The sequence below is a fragment of the Lynx canadensis genome, chromosome D4 (genome assembly GCF_007474595.2).
Source record: "Lynx canadensis isolate LIC74 chromosome D4, mLynCan4.pri.v2, whole genome shotgun sequence".
NCBI classification, from domain to species: Eukaryota; Metazoa; Chordata; class Mammalia; order Carnivora; family Felidae; genus Lynx; species Lynx canadensis.
Window position 1 is genome coordinate 11,208,504 of NC_044315.2, and position 18,762 is coordinate 11,227,265.

The following is an 18,762-nucleotide window of genomic DNA, read 5'->3' on the forward strand; positions in this document are numbered from 1 at the left end:
TTTTTTAACCTATTTTCAGCACTTTCACTGACGTTTATTTTGCTCACCCTTGTTTCCGTGCAGCTTCCAAGTCCTGAGAAATTAAACAAAAGCACGTTGTTCTCTGTTCTCACTTACATTTCCTGTACGAGCACCTGTTACTTGGACTATTGTGGCAGGTTCCCCATTGGCTTCCACATCCCCCCTTCTATTAATCATTGATAATATCTGCTATCAGAGATTATAATTTTGTCACCAGCAGGCCCCCAGACGCTTAAATGCTTTACCGTGCCCGAAATCTCAGTGCTGTTGTTTGGCCCACAAAACCATCCGTACTCTGGCCCTTACGGACCATTCATTATCATTGTTGTCCCTGCTGTCCTTGTAGGACTATAGTGTGACTGCAGGTACCATTTCTTCTTTTTTTTTTTTTTTTAACTTTCTTTATTTTGAGAGAGAGAGTGGGCACACACACACGGGCGCGCACACACACACACACACGGTAGAGAGAGAGAAGGAGAGAGGATCCCGAGCAGGCTCTATGCTGACAGTGTGGAGCCTGACTTGGGGCTCAAACTCACAGACTGTGAGCTCGTGACCTGAGCCAAAATCAAGAGATGGACGCTTAACCCACTGAGCTCCCCAGGCGCCCCTACAGGTACCATTTCTTGAATGCTTGCTCTCTAGCAGGCACAGCATAGAAGAAGACAGGTCAGAAAGGTCTTCGGTGCATTTTGGAGCCGTGTGACTGCATATTGCGTAGGGTTGGTGTGGGTGGAAGGAGACAGGGCTGCAGCGGGGTGTTGAGGCCAGACCGGGGACATCTTCTTAGACGTGCTAAGGAGTGTGAACTTTTCTTCTCTGAGCAATGAGGCAACAGCTAGAGGATTTTCAGGGACGAGTGCTGAGCTCGTGTTTTATGTGAGATCAGCAACGTGGGCCGTAGTTTGGGAGACGAGGGAGGGGGAGGGACCGGAGACGGGGTGGGGGGTTAGTTACAGGGGAGGTGAGGGGCCAGTGAAGGTAGAGAGGGAGGGGAAGGGTGAGCAGATTGGAGATGTCATAGGGAGAATTGATAGGACTGGGTGACCGCTCACATGTGAATTTTGAGGGGATAGGAGCTGTGGAAGATGGTTCTCTGGCTTCTGGCTGGAGTGGCTGCAGAGGTTGGGGAGTGATGGTCTGGTTCTGGGGAGAGGCCGCGTGTAGGCGTTGGCAGTGGCAGGAGGGCTGTGATGAGGAGTCCGGCCTTGAACTTGAGTTTGAGGTACCCGTGGGATGGCAAGGTGGAGTGTGGCTGTGAGGGGAGAAGCCTATGGTGGCAAGACTGGCTGTGATGGTCCCTGGCTCCGGGTGGCGTTTCAGGTCATGGGAGTCGATGAGATTGAAATGGAGTAGAACACCAGGCAGAAGGTCTAGAAGGAAGCTTTATGAGTATGGCTCTAAGGAGAGAGCCTCGGGATGGGGACAGTGTTACGGTTGCTCACCAGTGTCTGAAGCTGTGGATGAAATGAGACTTGGCTGAATGGGTTTAGAGACAAAGAAGAGAAAATGTCTGAGAACCAGCCTCATTCACTTATCTTCCTTTGCAGCTTACTTCTCTGTACCTTGGCTTCTTACGTCTATTCTTTTTGGATCTTTCATTTTCTTTTCCGTTTAAGGGAATGGCATCAGATTTTCATGACCCCCCCCCCCCATACGTACCATGGTTCTGGAAAGCTTCTCTGACCCCACCAATTCCCACACTCAGTTGCCCTGAAGGGATTTCTCGGCACACATTCCCTTTGGGTTTCTTGCTCTTCTGACTTTTCGGGAGCTTTCCCTACAGGCTGGCTTTTCATCTGTTCTCAGCTTTATCTCACCAAGCCGATGCAGAGGCCTGACAGCACGGACCACGTCTTCTGTCTCTCCGTGTTTCCCACCCTCCCTGGTGGCTCCAGTGTCTTCCACGTGTTATAGCCACCCCTTGTGATTGACCTGTATTCCATTTTATTTTATTTTTTTTTAAATTTTTAAAAAATGTTTGTTTATTTTTGAGAGAGAGAGAGAGAGAGAGAGAGAGAGAGACAGAGCATGAGCAGGGGAGGGGCAGAGAGAGAGGGAGACACAGAATCCGAAGCAGGTTCCAGGCTCTGAGCTGTCAGCCCAGAACCCAACGTGGGGCTTGAACTCACGAACCACAAGATCTTGACCTGAGCTGAAGTCGGATGCTTAACCGACTGAGCCACCCAGGTGCCCTAGACCTTTATTCCATTTTAGAAGACTGAAGTATAAAGGTGAATAACTCAAAGTTCGGTAAGGAGTTTGGCCCATGCTTGTGCCTTGAACTAACTTGAAAGTACCTGCTTATCATGGGTTTGTAGGTAGGATGTTCCGTCTTTCCCCGAAAAAATGAAATTTGGCTGACAGAAAGGTCCACAAAATGCGGGCCGAAGTCTTGTCATTTTTTTTTTCTATTTGAAACTTTGAGAGGAGGAGAAGAGCTCTCCGACAGCTCCCCTGTGCCTACCCTTACTTCACACAGAGTGTATCTCCTGGCTTCTCTGGGTCCTGCTTCCTGTGTTTTTAGACAGCATTTTGCATACATTTGCACAGGCTGAATCCGGATGTGGCGAGAGTTCCAGCCTGAGAAGCGAGGATTCTGGCTCATCCCACCCTTCTCCTGACATTCTGATGACCTCTGGTCAAGTGGCTTGACAGTCTTGTGTGTTTTTTCCCCCCCTCATCTGTTGAATGAGAATCGATACACTGGCTCCTGGCTAGTTCAAAGGCATGTCGTGAGGCCACACGAAATGAAGGCCTTTGAGGTTCTTAGAACAAAAGCCTCATGCACGTGATTTCGTAAGAGCTGCAGAAGGAGGTGAGGCTCCGGACAGCCCCATTTATGGCCCGTGGGTAAGCAGTTCTGACGCCAAGGATGTAACATCTGCTGTGACTGGGTTCCCATGAAAGAATTCTCCTTCCTTATTCCCAGGGGTCAAGGGTGACAAGTGGGATGCTTTGCCAAAGCCTGATGAGACTTCCAGAGTTTAAACCCATCCTCGTCACGGATGAGGAGAGCAGCATACCTTTATTTTTAAAGGTGCAGGGCTGTCAAAGTGAAACTCAGGTTTACTTGTTAAAGAAACTGAATGTTCGTAGGCAGCAGATAATTCATAGGACACGTTCTAAACTAGAACATCTGCTCAGTGTATTAAACAAGTTCGTTGCTTACTCACTTTCGATTGTACGGTGGATGGTTGTCATCATCCCACCTTACTGCGCTCGCCTAACGCCATGCCTCACATACACAGATGGTCAGTGTTGCCATGAATGCCTTTTTAGGTGTAGGAGAAGATCCTAGAAGTCATCCAGAAAGCACTTTTATTTTAATACCTATGGGAAGTTGTTCGAAGCTCAGTGGACATCCCCTAAATGAGGAATGAGATGAAAACTTAATGACAGAAAAATTTGTGACCTGATGACCTATATCAAGTGGCAGAGGGGTTTGATGGCAGTTATTGACATGGGTTAATACCGGATCAGAAATGAAGGGAACTCACAGAGTTTAACGTCGTTGGAACAGGGGTTGTGACGTGAGATCTGTAGTCATGACTTCGGGTCAGGGGCCAAAATTTGAATTCCTTGCTCAACCTGGAAGTTGGCTTAGTGGCATAATCATAATCATACAGGTGCACTTCCTTGGTTTTCTGCCCTTACAGTCAGACTGTGGCCTAAGCATGGTGGACTTGGTTATGCTCGTAGGTAGATGGCAAATGGTAGCAACCTCCACAGAGTAAAAGTCTCACTGGCAGGAGGTGGGATGACATGAAGGCAGAGAGAGGTGAGAAAACAGGTGCTAAAGTCCTCATCTCCTAAAACGGGGGACTAAGATAGGCTTGTTAAAAGTTGGTGGCGTTCCAGAGTTGTGCCATCTTGCCTTCCTACCGTTGGCGCGTGAGAGTTCCGGTTGCTTCGTATTTTCATCAATACGTGATACACTCAGTCTTTTTCATCTTTGATATTCTAGTAAGTGTATAATGGTGGCTCATTGCGCTTTCACATTGTAGTCCCCTGATGGCTAATGATGTTGAGTATCAAGTCATGTTTATTTGACGTCCTTACATGTTCTTGGGTAAGGTACAGAACTCACGTATTAATTCTAGTAACTTTTTTGTGGCATGCATCGGGTTTTGTTTTTTAATGTAGACAATCATGTTGTCTGTGAACAAAAGCAGTTTTGCTTCAGTCAAGGGGAAAAATGGGTGGAGACACCAATGAAGACTTGAGTACTTCGCATTAGGAAGGTAATGAGAAGAATTAAAATGGTATGGTGGAAATTCCTATCATGAATCAAGAATGAGACATTGAAGCATGTGATCAGGTCATGGAGATGACCACCAAGAAGCCGAAACAGAAAATTTTGACAACGGTTGTCTTGGTAGAATTGTGGCAGGAACAGGAAAATGCGGAGGCGGTCGTGGTCACAAAGTTTTCTGTGTCATTTGGTACGTTACCTTGCATGTGCCTTTCTGTGATAAATCATTGGTATGTTGCGAATTAGAACACAGAGGTAAAAAGTAACATGAAGAAATTGAAATGGGTAGAGTGTAAGAACTGAACATTGTAAGAAATGCCGGAGGAAACCGTCAACGATCGGAAAGTTGTATAAGGGAAGGAAGCACCCTCGCGTAACCAAGCTGTCGAATACCTAGCATTTACCTGGGTACTCAGTACATTCGAGGTACTTTCTAAACAATAAACATGCATGAACTTGTTGAATGTTCATAGCGACCCGTGAGGTAGGTACAGTTACCATTTTGTAAGTGAGGAAACCATGGAGCGGAGACATTAAGTACGGTGTTGGAGGCCACACAGCCAGATTTCAGAGCCGGGTGGTCCAGAGCCAGAACCATCCCTCTGGATCAGGTCTCATGGAGAACGATGGGCATGACACCCCCCAGTGCATCGGGTGCGCAATCCTTAATGCTACCATGGCTCGTGCTCTGAAGTCTTCTAAAGAGGTCCCTAACTTTAATTCATTCGCAGTTCAACAGATGTGTCATTGCCTGTTAACACAGTTCTCGCTAGTAGGATTATTCCTTTCTAGCCGGGGAGGGCAGTATATAATTTGTAATTAACATACGGTGTATAATTTAACACACAACTTTAATAAGATCATTAGTGTATTTTGTACAGTGTAATATATGATATTACTCGTGTAATCTAATACAAGATGCTGTGGGGAAAAAACTAAAGCGGGACAAGGCGTGGAGTAGAGGTAGCGGTGGGAGGGGGGTGTTCTTCTCCAAGGGAGGTCAAGGAATACCTATGAGCACTGTCTTAGCTCCAGCTGCTATAACAAATGTAGCACCACTGGGCGGCTTCAATGCAGACATTCACTTCTTTCAGTTGTAAAAGCTGCAAGTCCAAGATCGAAGTGCTGGTAGGTCTGCTGAGAGCCCACCTTGTCCTTTGTAGGTGGCCGTCTTCTCGTTGTATCCTCACATGGCAGAGAGGAAGCCTCCCTCTGCTGCCTCTTCTTACAAGGGCACTAATCCCATTCACCAGGTCTCCACCCTCATGACCTCATGACCTCATGACCTTGCAAACGCCTTACCTCCTAGTACCATCACGTTGGGGTTAGAATTTCAAGGTAGGAATTTGCGGGAGAGGCACAAACATTCGGTCCGTAACAAACAAAGTTCTGCACAAAATAGACGAGCACACTACGCAGGTTTGGAGGAAAGCATTTCAGGCAGAAGGAACAGAAAGTGCAAAGCCCTGAGCTAGGCAGAGTTCCTCGTGTGAGTACTAGGTGGAAACCGGTACCTACAGAGCTGAGGGAATGGAAGGGAGAACCCAGGGCCATGGCAGATAGAGTCTTCTGCACGTGACAGTGACTTTGGGTTTGAATTTTGTGTGATGGGAAGGTCCTTAAAGGGTTGAGAAAAGGAAAGGACGTTAAAAAAGAACATTCTGTGTCGTCTCTCATGAAGAGGCAGTGTGTTTCCAAACTGATGGCGTTTCGCTGGTCAGTGAAAAGTTTGCATGAAGAATTGCTAGAGAAGTCTGGTCCTCTGTGGACAAGGGAAAATTCCACATTCGCAGTACTCCCATATGCTTCCTTAAAGGTGATTTATTGACCTGGAGGGTAGTTAGTGTGCCTACATAGAGATGGTAACTCATGGTACTGTTACTGATTGCCTTCTAGGTGGAATAAAGTGCATATGTTTAAACACCATTAAAAATGTGTTTCAACTGACGGTCGATGGGGAAGAGGTGGATGGGGGAGGGCTAAATGGGTGATGGGTATTAAGGAGCAAGGCGCTGGTTGTGATGAGCACTGGGTATTGAATGTAATGACAAATCACTAATTCGACACCTGAAAGCCGTATTACATTACATGTCAAGTAACTAGAAGTTAAATAAAAACCTTAAGTTAAAAATGTGTTCCTGGGCTACAAAGGAATAATTGCAAGGATATACTCGTGGACTGATGTGTGAGGTGTGTATGGAGAGGTACACATTTTGAAGGAAGGGTTTAACTGAATTTAAAATATTTGGATAAATGGAAGTTCTAGACCTCCAAATACATTGATTTTTTTTCAATGAAATGAGAAAAAAAATCAACCTTTTTTTTTTTTTTGCATCCTCATGCATACTTTTTATTATAACCCATTCGGGTGTGAGGGATCATCTTACTGATTTGTGGTTTTGATTTGCAGTTCCCTGATTATTAGTGATCTCAAGCATCTTTTTCTTATGCTCATTGGCTACTTGTATATTTCCTTCGTGAAATGTCTGTTTAGATCCTTTACCTATTTTTAATTGGGTTGTCTTTTTATTATTAAGTTTTAATCCTTGTTATGACATTCTAGATACAGGTGCTTAACAGATGCATGATTTGCAAAACTAGACTCCCATTCTGTGTATTTGTCTTTTTGCTTTTTCATGACGTCCTGTGAAGCATTAAATTTTTTTTTATAAAATTTCTTTTAAAGTTTATCTTTTTAATTTTTGTAATGTTTTATTTTTTTAAGAGTGACAGAGACAAGAGTGTGAGCAGGGGAGGGGCAGAGAGAGAGAGAGGGAGACAGAATCTGAAGCAAGGTCCAGGCTCTGAGCTGTCAGCACAGAGCCTGACGTGGGGCTTGAACCCACAAACCGTGAGATCATGATCTGAGCCAAAGTGGGACACTTAACTCACTGAGCCTCCCAGGCTCCCCTTAAGTTTATTTATTTTTGTAGAGAGAGCAGGGGCACTTGCGTGCAAGTGGGAGAGGTACACGAGAGAGAGAGAGAGAGAGAGAGAGAGAGAGAGAGAGAGAGAGAGAATCCCAGGCAGTCTTCATGCTGTCAGTGCAGAGCATGACGTGGGACTTGAACCCACAAACGGTGAGATCATGATAGCCAAAATCAAGAGGTGGACGCTTAACTCACTGAGCCACCCAGGTGCCCCTGAAGCATTAAAGTTTTTAATTGTGATGAATCTAACCTATTTATTTTTTTCTTTGGTTGCTTGGGCTTTTGGTATCCTACCTAAGAATCCTCTGCCAAATACAAGGTCACAGATTTATATCTGTATTTTCTTCTAATTGTTTTATAGTTTCAGCTCGTACAGTTTGGTCTTCAGTCCATTTAGAATTAATTTTTGTATATCGTGTGGAGTAGGGTTCCAGCTTCATTCTTTTGCATGTAGATATCCGTGTGTCCCATTAACATTCGTTGACAAGACTATTCTTTCCCCACTTAGTTGTCTTGGCACCCTTGTCCAAAATCAATTCCACCATCTATAAAAGGGTGTATTTCTGAACTCTCATTTCTGTTCCATTGATCTATGGGTCACTTCTTAATGCCAGTACCAACTATATTGCTTCCTGTAACTTTGTCATCAGTTTTGAAATCAGAAAATGTGAGTCTCCCAACTTTGTTCTTTTCCAAGACGGTTCTTCTTTTCCAAGATTGTTTTGGTTCTTCTGAGTCCCTCGAGTTTCCATATGAACGTTAAAAGCAAACGGTCGCCCGTTTCAGTGAAAAGGGATTTTCACAGGGACTGGATTGCATCTGTAGATCGGGAAGTATTGCCGTATTAACAAGATTAAGTTTTGCAGCCCTTAAATAGAGAGTGCCCATTTATTTCACTCTAATTTCCTTTAAAAAAAAATTTACCTGTTATCATTATAACACCTTACAAAATTACGGATTTTATTTACTTATATGCTCATTTCAAAAAGAATTTGAGGTGGCTGACCAAATTGCTTATGAATATAATAGGGTAGAAACAATTGAGGAAATCTGGGGGAGGGGAGGCGAGAACCAGGAAAATAAGACCGAAAGAATAAGGTTAGTGAATAAACACGTGCCTCAGCGTATTGAGTATTTGCTAGTTGGGATATCACTTTTGTCCCAGGCTTTCCCGTGGCTGACTTTTAGCATTTAATATGAGCTAGTATAGAACCAAATGTAAAGAAATAGAAACCTGGAGGCATAAACTGTCACCTTTCTCCCACGCTCAGCTGTTATGGACGTCTATGCGAATAAACCTTGGCTTTTCTTTTAAATCTCCGGAAAATAGTTTCTTCCTCTCACGTCCACCATTTCCAGTGGGAAGTTCATGGACCTACCCGCTTACTGCAGAGAAGTGCCCCAGGTCGCTGTCCTGCGTCTTGTGCACACTACATTCCAAGGAAGAGAGAGGCTTTTTCCCCAAATTCAAGTGCAGACACCCTTATGGTAGAAAAGAATTAGGGGCGCCTGGGTGGCGCAGTCGGTTAAGCGTCCGACTTCAGCCAGGTCACGATCTCGCGGTCCGTGAGTTCGAGCCCCGCGTCGGGCTCTGGGCTGATGGCTCAGAGCCTGGAGCCTGTTTCCGATTCTGTGTCTCCTTCTCTCTCTGCCCCTCCCCCGTTCATGCTCTGTCTCTCTCTGTCCCAAAAATAAATAAACGTTGAAAAAAAAAATTTAAAAAAAAAAAAAGAAAAGAATTAGCCTGCGTTGACGGAAAGTCTTTGAACTTCCCTTCTCCGGTATTTTCCACTCTTTTAATTTTTCTTTTTAATGTTTGTTTATTTTTGAGACAGCACGAGCAGGGGAGGGGCAGAGAGAGAGGGAGACACAGAATTCGAAGCAGGCTCCGAGCCATCCGCCCAGAACCCAACGCGGGGCTCGAACCCGTGAACGGCGAGATCATGACCTGAGCCGAAGTCTACTTAACCGACTGGCGCCCCCAGACGCCCTACTTTCCACTGTTTTAATGTTTCATGTTCTTGCTCCAAAACAGGAAAGAGCCTTCCGCACCTCTGGTCCTTACCCATGTACACTTTGCACTCTCTGTGGTGTGATTTTATCCCAAGGGAGGTGTTCCCTTAGCAACCAACTTACCAGCTCACTCAGTTAACTTACTTCCTATCTGTAATCAATACTCATTAGCGCTGAATCACTTCTTTGCTTTCCCTTGCTGTATTTTTTTTCCTTAATTTATTTTTATTGAAATATAGTTGACGTACACTATTATATTAGTTTCAAGTGTATAACGTAGCAATTGGACAATTACATACGTTACAGAATGGTCACCATAATAAGTCTAGTTACCATCTGTCACCGTACAAAGTAAGGACAATATTATTGGCTGTATTCCTTCTGCTGTACTTTATACCCCCCTGACTTATTTCTTTTATAACTGGAAGTTTATATGTCTTAATCCCCTTCGCTTATTTTGCCCATCTGCTACCCCTCCCCTCTGACCATCAGTGCTCTGTGTTTATGACTCTATTTCTGTTTGTTTTGGTTTTGCGATTTCACACACACATGAAATCGTATGGTACTTGTTTTCCTCTGACTTCTTTCACTTAACACAATGCCGTTGAGGCCCATCCATGTCGTCACAAATGGCAGGATTTCATCCTTTTTTTATGGCTGAGGAACATTCTAACGTACCTGTACATCGCAGTTTCTGTATCCATTCACCTGTTGATGGACACTTGGGTTGTTTCCATATCTTGGGTATTGTAAATAGTGCTGCAGTGAACCTCGGGGTACATATATGTGTTTGAATTAGTGTTTTTGTTTTCTTTGCCTAAGTACCCAGAAGTGGAGTTACTGGGTCATGTGGTAGTTCTGTTTTTAATTTTTTGAGGAACATCCATACTGTTTTCTGTAGTCGTTGGACCAGTTGACATTCCTAGCACCAGTGCACGAGGGTTCCCTTTTCGCCACATCCTCACCAGCCCTTGTTATTTTTGGCCTTTTGGTAATAGCCATTCTGACAGGTGTGAGGGGATATCTCCTGCACTTTGGGTTTGCATTTCCCTGATGATTAACAATGTTGAGCATCTTTCCAGGTACCTGCTGGCTACCTTTGGAAAAATGTCTTTTGAGTTCTTCTGCCCATATAACTGGATTATTATTTTCTTCTCCTCCCCCTCCCCCTGTGTCTCCCCCTCCCCCTTTCCCTTCTTTGCTCCTTCTCCTCTTTTGCTACTCATTTCTATGAGTTCTTCATATATTTTGAATGTTACCCCTTACTTAATACATGACTTGCAAGTACCTTCTATTCGGTAAGTTGCCTTTTTATTTTGTTAATGGTTTCCTTGGCTGTGGAGAAGCTTTTTAGTTTAATGTCTGTTTGATGTTAGTTTGATGTTTGTTTTTGCTTCTCTTGCTTTTGCTTTTGGTGTCAAATTCAAAAACTCATTGCCAAGCCCTGTATCTGCCTTTGTTTTCTTCTAGGAGTTTCATGGTTTTAGGCCTACGTTCAAGTGTTTAATCCATTTTGAGTTAACTTCTGTGCATGACGTAAGATAAGGGTCCCGTTTCATTCTTTGCATGGGATGTCTAATTTTCCCAGCATCATTTATTGAAGAGACTGTCCTTTCTTCATGGTATATTCTTGGGCTCTGTCTTGTAATTAATTGACCATATATTCCTTTGATAATTTCTGGGCTCCCTTTTCTGTTCCATTGATCTATCAGTACTCTGTTACTGTACTGTTTTAGCTACAGTAGCTTTGGAATGTAGTTTGAAATCAGGAAGCACGATGCTTCCAACTTTGTTGTTCTTCCTCAAGATTGCTTTGGGGTATTTTTATGGTTCCATGCAAATTTTAGATTTTTTTTTGTCCTATTTCTGTGAAAAATGCCATTGGAATTTTAATAGGGATTGCATTGAATCTGTATATTCCTTTGGGTAATATGAACATTTAAAAAATATACGTCTTACAGCCAGAGAAGATATTCTGAGCACAGAATATCTTTCCATTTATTTGTGTCTTCTTCAGTTTCTTTCATTAATCTCTTGTAGTTTTCAATATAGAGGTCTTTCACCTCCTTGGCTAAATTTATTCCTAGGTATTTTTTATGCGGTTATAAATGGGATTGTTTTCTTAATTTCTCTTTTTTTTTTTTTTTGTTATTTTTTGAGGGAATCCTCAGGGTTTGCTTTATATGATGATTTGTCATCTGCAAAGAGTGACGGCTTTACGTCTCTGTGTCCAATTTGGATGTCTTTGGTTTCTTTTTCTTGCCCAATTGCTGTGGCTAGGACTTCCAATACTATGTTGAATAAAAATGGCAGCCGTGGGCACCCTTGTCCTGCTCCTGATTTTAGAGGAAAATCTTAACAGCTTTTCACTGTTCAGTATGATGCTCACTGTGGGCTTGTCACACGTGGCCTTTATCACATTGAGGTATGTTCCCCGTAAACCCACTTTGAAAGTTTTTATGATACATGGAAGCTCGGGTTTTTTGTTCATCTATTTTCTGATTTCTGCATCTATGGAGATGGTAATAGGATTTTTTCATCTTTGATTTTGTTACTCTGGTGTTCACAGTAAACAATTTGCGGGTGTTAAACCATCCTTGCACCCCTGGAATCAATTCCACTTGATCATGGTATATAATCTTTTTAATGTATTGTTGAAATGGGTTTGAAAAAATTTTTTGAAGAGTTTTGGATCTATGTTCATCAGGAATATTGGCCTGTAATTTTATCTAATTTCTTAGGTTGTGCGGTTTGTTAGCATAAAACTGTTTTTCATAGTCTCTTATGATCTCTTTTATTTCCGTATCATCAGTTGTAACATCTTCTCTTTCATTTCTCATTGTTTTAATGGTCATTGAAGGGTAAGAGTAAATCCTTAATTTCTGTCATGTAGAACAAAGTATACTTGGGTTTATTTATGGGAGATAATAAAATCTCCAGTCTAATTTATTTTCCAAGATATAAAAGGAAGATAAAATCTTAACATGTTTGGTTGTTTTGAGAGATTACATCAGAACCAATAAAATTAGGATTTTTGAAACACCTATTGAAACGGAAACACATCGACACACACACGTGCACACACACGAGAAGGTTACTATCCAGAATGTATAAGGTGAAGATATAGCTATGTTACGACTAGTCTTTATTTGGATAAATGGCCAAAAGTTAAGTACTTTATCATTTTTATACATGAGAAAGACCAGTGTGTGCATAAAGAAGCAAACATGGTAAATATACAAGAAATGCAACCTGAGGTCAACTGGGATTTTAAAAAATAATTAAAATGCTAAGTCAGAATATTGGTGTGGCTGTGTAGACTCGCAAATACACACAATCGGTAGCATTCAAATCAGTGCATATTTCCTGAAGGGTACCAAAATTATTTAACAAAAGTTATTGTAATGAACGTACTCTTTAATATAGTAATTTCTCTTGACAGGGGAAAAAAATAGAAAAAAAATTTTGTTGGAACAGTATTAGTTTTATTTAAAATTTTTTTTCCATTTATTTATTTTTGAGAGAGAGAACACAAGTGGGGAGGGGCAGAGGGAGAAGGAGACAGAATCCAAAGCAGGCTCCAGGCTCTGAGCTGTCGGCACAGAGCCCGACACGGGGCTCGAACTCACAGACTGTGAGATCAAGACCTGAGCCGAAGTCGGACGCTCAACTGACTAAGCCACCCAGGCGCCCCTAGAACAGTGTTAGTTTTAATGAAAGACTCCAAATAACTTCATTCTCTAACATTTGGGGAGACGATTGGACAAACTGTAAGAGAACAATATGCTCTTCTTTGTATTATAGAATACTACGGAAAAGCCCCTGGAAAATAAATATAAAATAGGGTATAGTGCTATAAAAGACGATTTATAATTCAGTACATGGATAAGCAAGAGAAAGCGTAGAGTACTTTTGTGCGATTTGCTTTGATGCTTTTGTTGACCTTCTTATTGGGTGTATTTGGTCGCGTACGAATATGATAGGAGGACCATGAGAACATAATTCACAGGCTGTCGTACGATGGAGAAGATAACATACAGGGTCAACAAGATTTGGAGCACCTGATACCACCCACCAGGAGCCATTCACCAGTGACAGTCCCTTTCCTGCTTTCCGTACGGGTGAGGATAGGGCAATTGAAGAAATACTCCACAAGACTAATTTGGGATGAATGCCAATTATTATTATTATTTTTTAAGTTTATGTATTTTGAGGGGCACCTCGGTGGTCAGCCGGTTAAGCGTCCAACTTCGGCTCGGGCCACGATCTCACGGTCTGTGAGTTCGAGCCCCGCGTGGGGCTCTCTGTGCCGACAGCTCGGAGCCTGGAGCCTGCTTCGGATTCTGTGTCTCCCTCTCCCTCTGCCCCTCCCCTCCTCACGCTCTGACTCTCTCTGTCTTTCAATAGTAAATAAACGTTATAAAAAAAATTTTTTTTAACGTTTATTTATTTTGAGAGAGAGTGCGAGCAGGGGAGGGGCAGAGAGAGGGGGAGAGAGAGGATCTGAAGCCGCTCCACATGGTCAGCACAGAGCCCGACAGGGGGCTCGAACTCCCGAATGGTGAGATCACGACCTTAGCTGAAATCAAGAGTCAGGCTTCTAACCACCCAGGGGCCCCAGGACTGATACCAATTCTTGAGAAATGACCCATATCAGCAGATGAGACTCATTTGGGGATTAAAAAGGTTTTAGATCTATTCTAACAGCCCATAGCCAATTCCATTTGGAAATTGTGTCAAGAAGTTACTCAATTCTTAACCGATTTCACACTTTAAGTACTATGAGAACTAAATTGCAGGAAAGCAGAGGATTTGAGTAAGCCCACAGGAGTCACTGGAATGGAATTTGACCTGGACTACGTTGAGAAATAAAACTCTTGAGCTTGTCATATCAGGTGTATTGGAACTGACAGTAAATTCCATGGATTTCATTGGGTGCTTAAAGTGGGTCCTACCCACCTTGTATATACACTCGGTACAAATACAGATCAACTAGAGTGGAAACAGGAAAGGGATCAGTGATTTCCCGATTGTTTTGAATTGCTCTAATGTATCTTCTCTGTTTTTTTTCCCCCCATGAGAATTATTCCTGAGATGGGACAAGATTGGGGCACCTCCTTTACACTCTTAGTTGAAAATTGTTCCTCCTTACTTATCCTTCAATCATTAACAGGTAAACAGATAACCGTCTCCAGAGTCATCCCTGTTAAGGAAAGTTACCTTTAGCACAAGCCTATGGACTCTTTTAAATATGTGTGATAATTTCGTGTTAAGGGACATGGGTCATGTTCGAGTGCTGCTTTCGAGCCTTAGAGTTAGTCTGTTCTAGACTAACTCATGATGTCTGAAAGTTGCGGTGTTTTCAATTTAACATCAGTTGACGAGTCTCTGTTCTACCAGTATGATTTCTGATACTTGTCCTGTCTGGGTAGGACGTGTACATTTTGCCCTGCAAGTTTCCCAAGAGAGGGAAACTTGACCTTGCGTTGTGTAGGGTGGACAGAATCTAAGATGAGCCAATTTCCTTTGTCTTCCCAGCAAAGAACAGCCTGTGAAATGAAGCTGATGTCGCCTATTTCGACGGGTTATTGGGAAGATGGGCTAAAATAAAGCAATATTGGTAGTAGGAGTTAGGTAAATACTGAGTCGTTTGTTTTGTGCTTTTTATAACAGGTCTCAAGCTTTTTGTGAGGTGCTGAGGGCAAGGGGGTAACATTTAGAGTGGGGGTGAGGTGGGGAGGGAAATTGCAAAACAGATGAGTGGGTTTCGCCCTCAACAAATTTACAGTAGATTAGAGGAGCCAGGCACTGTTGATTAGGGGTCGATAAGAGTGCTGAGTATGCACTCAGCAGGGTTGGGGGTAAAGCCAGCCCAGGGGCTCTAGGGTAAGCCTTGGAGGTGGCAGGGGAGCTGGTAGTTCTCCAGATCTGAAGACGGGCTGGTGCCAAGGGCTTACAACATGCTGTGAAATTGCTTTCACAGGGGTGCCCGGGTGGCTCAGTCTGTTGAGTGCGTGACTTCAGCCCAGGTCACGATCTCGTGGTTCACAAGTTCGAGCCCCAGGTCGGGCTCAGAGCCTGGGGCCTGCTTCGGGTTATGTCTCTCTCTCTTTCTCTTTCTCTCTCTCTCTCTCTCTTTCTCTCTCTCTCTCTCTCTCTGCGCCCCTCCCCTGCTCACACTCTCTCTCTCTCTCAAAAATAAATAAAAACACTTAAATCAAAATAGAAGTTGCTCTTAGTGCTGCACTTCAAAAAGTGTTAAAATGTTAGAATTATGCTCTTTGCTTGTGCACATGTCCTTTTCTTTGCAGTGTTTCGGGAAGTATTTCATAATAAACAGATTGCAAGCCTTTTTATAACGTGGAGGCAAGGAGACTAGGAGACGAGGAAAGGAGCGAGCTGGGTTCCAGCACCTTCCGGCTCATCCTCGGCTTCCGGGGCTCCTGTGCTTCTATGTGAACCAGGCCAAGAGGGAGTTGCTTCTAGAAGCTCTCGAAATCTTTCCGGTGACCCTGGGAATCAGTAGTGGGGTGGAGGAGATAAGCATTTTCTTTAAACCGCGCTTACGGACTTAGCATTCTCCGGTGTGTATTTCCAGTTATCTGCAGGCATGTCTCCTCTTTCCTGTGGGGTTGTAAGTTCTTGAAGGAACGAGGGTTGCCTGATTATTTTTTTAGGAAATAAAACGTTGTCCAGAGCGGTTATCTTGACCTCAGAATCATGTTGACGGATGAGTCCCCTGGATCACTGGCACTTACTTGTGGCGAAGTCCTGTTCAGGAGTTTCTGAAACGAATCATCCGGGGTTTGGCGTATCTGGGATCCGAAGGAAATTCATGCCCTTGCCACTTCTGACTTCGGCTCCACTGCCAGATCCCCTTCGGCCCACTTGGGCAGCGGCGATGGTACGTCTCACGTGGTCTTCATTCATATTTCTTCCGAAGCTCCCAAGTGTGGCCACCTCCTGTTGGTGAAAAGGACCTCAGAAGAGGGGGCGCTTGGTCTCCAGTCTGATAGCTAAGCCAAGCAGTCAGTTGGGTCTGGTAAACCGAAGATAGCGGGGCCTAAAGAAAATAGGTAACCCATCTAACAGGTGCGGCAAGGCCAGTAGTTTTTCCCCGGGCGAGGCATTCCGGGAGTGCTCAGGGTTAAGTAGCCCCTGGCCTGAGAGAGACGTCAGGAACACGGCAGAGTAGAGAGGTGCGCCCGCCCCTTTGGCAAAGCCTGGTAATTCTTGGCTGCGTGGAGTGGGCGTTACAACTGATGGCTGCCGCCGGGGTCGGGCATTCTTTAAGCTTGTCATCCGGTGGTGACCATGAGGACATTGGAGCCTCGGACCAATTCTGATGCTTTGCACCTGCGGAGGGAGGCCAGCACCTTGCTCCTTGTAATAGAAAGGAAGGGTGTTTGATTTAGGTGTAGGCCACAAGGTGACCGTAAATACTCATGTACTTTGGTAATTGAATTGGCGCTCGCTTATTTTTAGACATCGTGTAAGAAGCTGGTCACCCAAGCACAAAATTGCCGGCGGGAGATGGGAAGCAGATGGCCGGAGAGAACCTTGCTCTATGTTGTACGTGCTCACACAGCACGGTGCTGGGGGCTGGTTACTCCTCTGGCCCGATGCCTTGTCTCTGCCCCGTCTCCTCGAAGCATGTGAGCTAGCCTGGCATTGCAGTCGAAACGCTACAGCCTTGCCTGTCTTAGTTTTCGCTGTTTGTCCAGCGTGTGTCCCTCGGTCCTTCGCACTGGCCAACGTGTGAAGAATGATGGCTGACCGTGGTGCTTCCTAAAGAAATTTGAATCAGGTGCTCTCTTCCTCGAGTCCCGTTGTCTCTGCTGTACAGATTCTATATGACTTTTAGGTTTGGGGGGCACAATTGGATAAACGTTTTCTCAGTCAGTTTGGGGCCTGTAGACGAAGGGTTTTTAACTTCCCTTCTGAGATCACCACTTACTAAATACCTAGAGTCTGTAAGGGATCGTTTAGCTGGTAAGATGCAGTGAGATGTGCTGCGGTGATTAAGAGCATGAATTTGGATTCGCATTCAGCCTCTGTTTCTTCCATGTGACCCCAGGAAAGCCACTCGACTCCTTCACTCGTCAGCATGTTCAGCTACAAAATGGGGGTAATTGTGTGTCTCTGTCGGTGAGTTGTTGTAAGGTGGGATTCTTTGGAAGATTGTCTGAGAAGCCCTCAAATGTTTGCTGGTGTTGACTGGACAGTTAGAATGATCAGCGCGCCAAAGGGAACCGGAAAAGTAGACGAGTTTCACCCCATGGAGGAACTCAGAGTGGAGGTGAGGAGGTAAGATCGTGAAACACAACCAGCAGGGCCAGGAATGCGAAATAAGACGGGGCTACCGAGAGTTGGGAGAAGGGAAAGATCAGTCCGGTGGGGGAGGCACGCAGGATCACTGCAGCTGGAAGAATGACCAGAGAAGAGGGACATGTCCCAAATGGGGGAGGGGGAGGGGAGAAGGACAGCGAGAGCCAAGGCTCAGAGCTCCACGTGACCTGTCTCTACGGCTGGGTTAGGAACTTGGCCACTGAGGACCAAAGGGTAGCAGGCAGGTGATTCCAGAATATGTCATGTGGACTAGATAGAGAAGATCCTACTCGTTTCCCTATGCTTTTTTTGTTTATTATTGTGGTGACTGATACTTGCTCCCCTGGCTTCCTGTTCAAATGCCCTGAGACTCTCAAAGGGATGGGATTGTCTCTGCAGTCTGTGGAAGGCCAGAGGAGAAACTGGGTTGATAAACAAGGAAGAATGGGCTTATCTCCAAGCTATAATTTAATGGAGAAGCCATTCTACATAGCATTGGGTGAGGTTAAAAGGGGTTGGGGGGGAAGTCCGTCAGTTTGTCGTGCGAACCTTCTGCTCAGCAGACAGATGGAGGCTGAGGCTGATGGGAGTTTGTTAACACCAACTGCCTAAGTGGAAGAAGCAATAGGGATGATTGTCTCAGCATCTGCCGGGTGGCTAAGTGGACCCAAAGTCCAATACCTTTTGGTTTTGTTGGAGTCACTTGGCAGAATACAACGGGGGAAGTCCCTACATGGGACTTACCACTGGCCACTCAGGAAGAATTACTGTAGGATGTGGAAGACCGAGGAACCTTTGAAGACAGTGCTGATGATCTGTTGGAATTACTTGCAGTGAACCCTTTAGAACTTTTTTAGATGTAGAGAATTCTCAAGACTACAGCGTAGAGTGTGGGCAGCGCTCTTAGATAAACACGGTGCCCGCGTCCCAATTCCTGAACCAACATCTCTGCGTTATAATCGACTGAAGTGTGCACTCTCTTCACGTTTGCTGATTTTCCCGACTGCCCTTTTTGTGTTCCAGGTTGCATCTGGGATACCACATTACATGCAGTTGTCGTGTCTCCATGGTTCCTAACGACGGTGCCAGGATCTTAGATTTTTCTTGTTTTTGATGACCTTGACAGTTGACAGAATTACTGTCCGGTGTGTTACAGAATGTCCCTCAGTTGGGATTTGTTGCATGTTGTCTCATGATTAACCCAGGGTAAGGTGT

General features: G+C 44.4%; 1 protein-coding gene across 2 annotated transcripts in view; it reads left to right on the forward strand.

Moving 5' to 3' along the window:
* The window catches only part of PIP5K1B (phosphatidylinositol-4-phosphate 5-kinase type 1 beta), a 313,786-nt gene that overhangs the window by 12,347 nt on the left and 282,677 nt on the right, over nucleotides 1–18,762 (forward strand). Inside the window, exon 1 of one of the 2 annotated variants that reach the window (XM_030294331.1) lies at nucleotides 15,941–16,123. The exons of the other annotated variant lie outside the window; for it this stretch is intronic. Coding sequence (XP_030150191.1) covers nucleotides 15,950–16,123 — 174 coding nt within the window. The 5' untranslated portion in view covers nucleotides 15,941–15,949. Of the gene's footprint in view, nucleotides 1–15,940; nucleotides 16,124–18,762 lie in introns of those variants that run through there. 2 annotated transcript variants of the gene reach the window in all.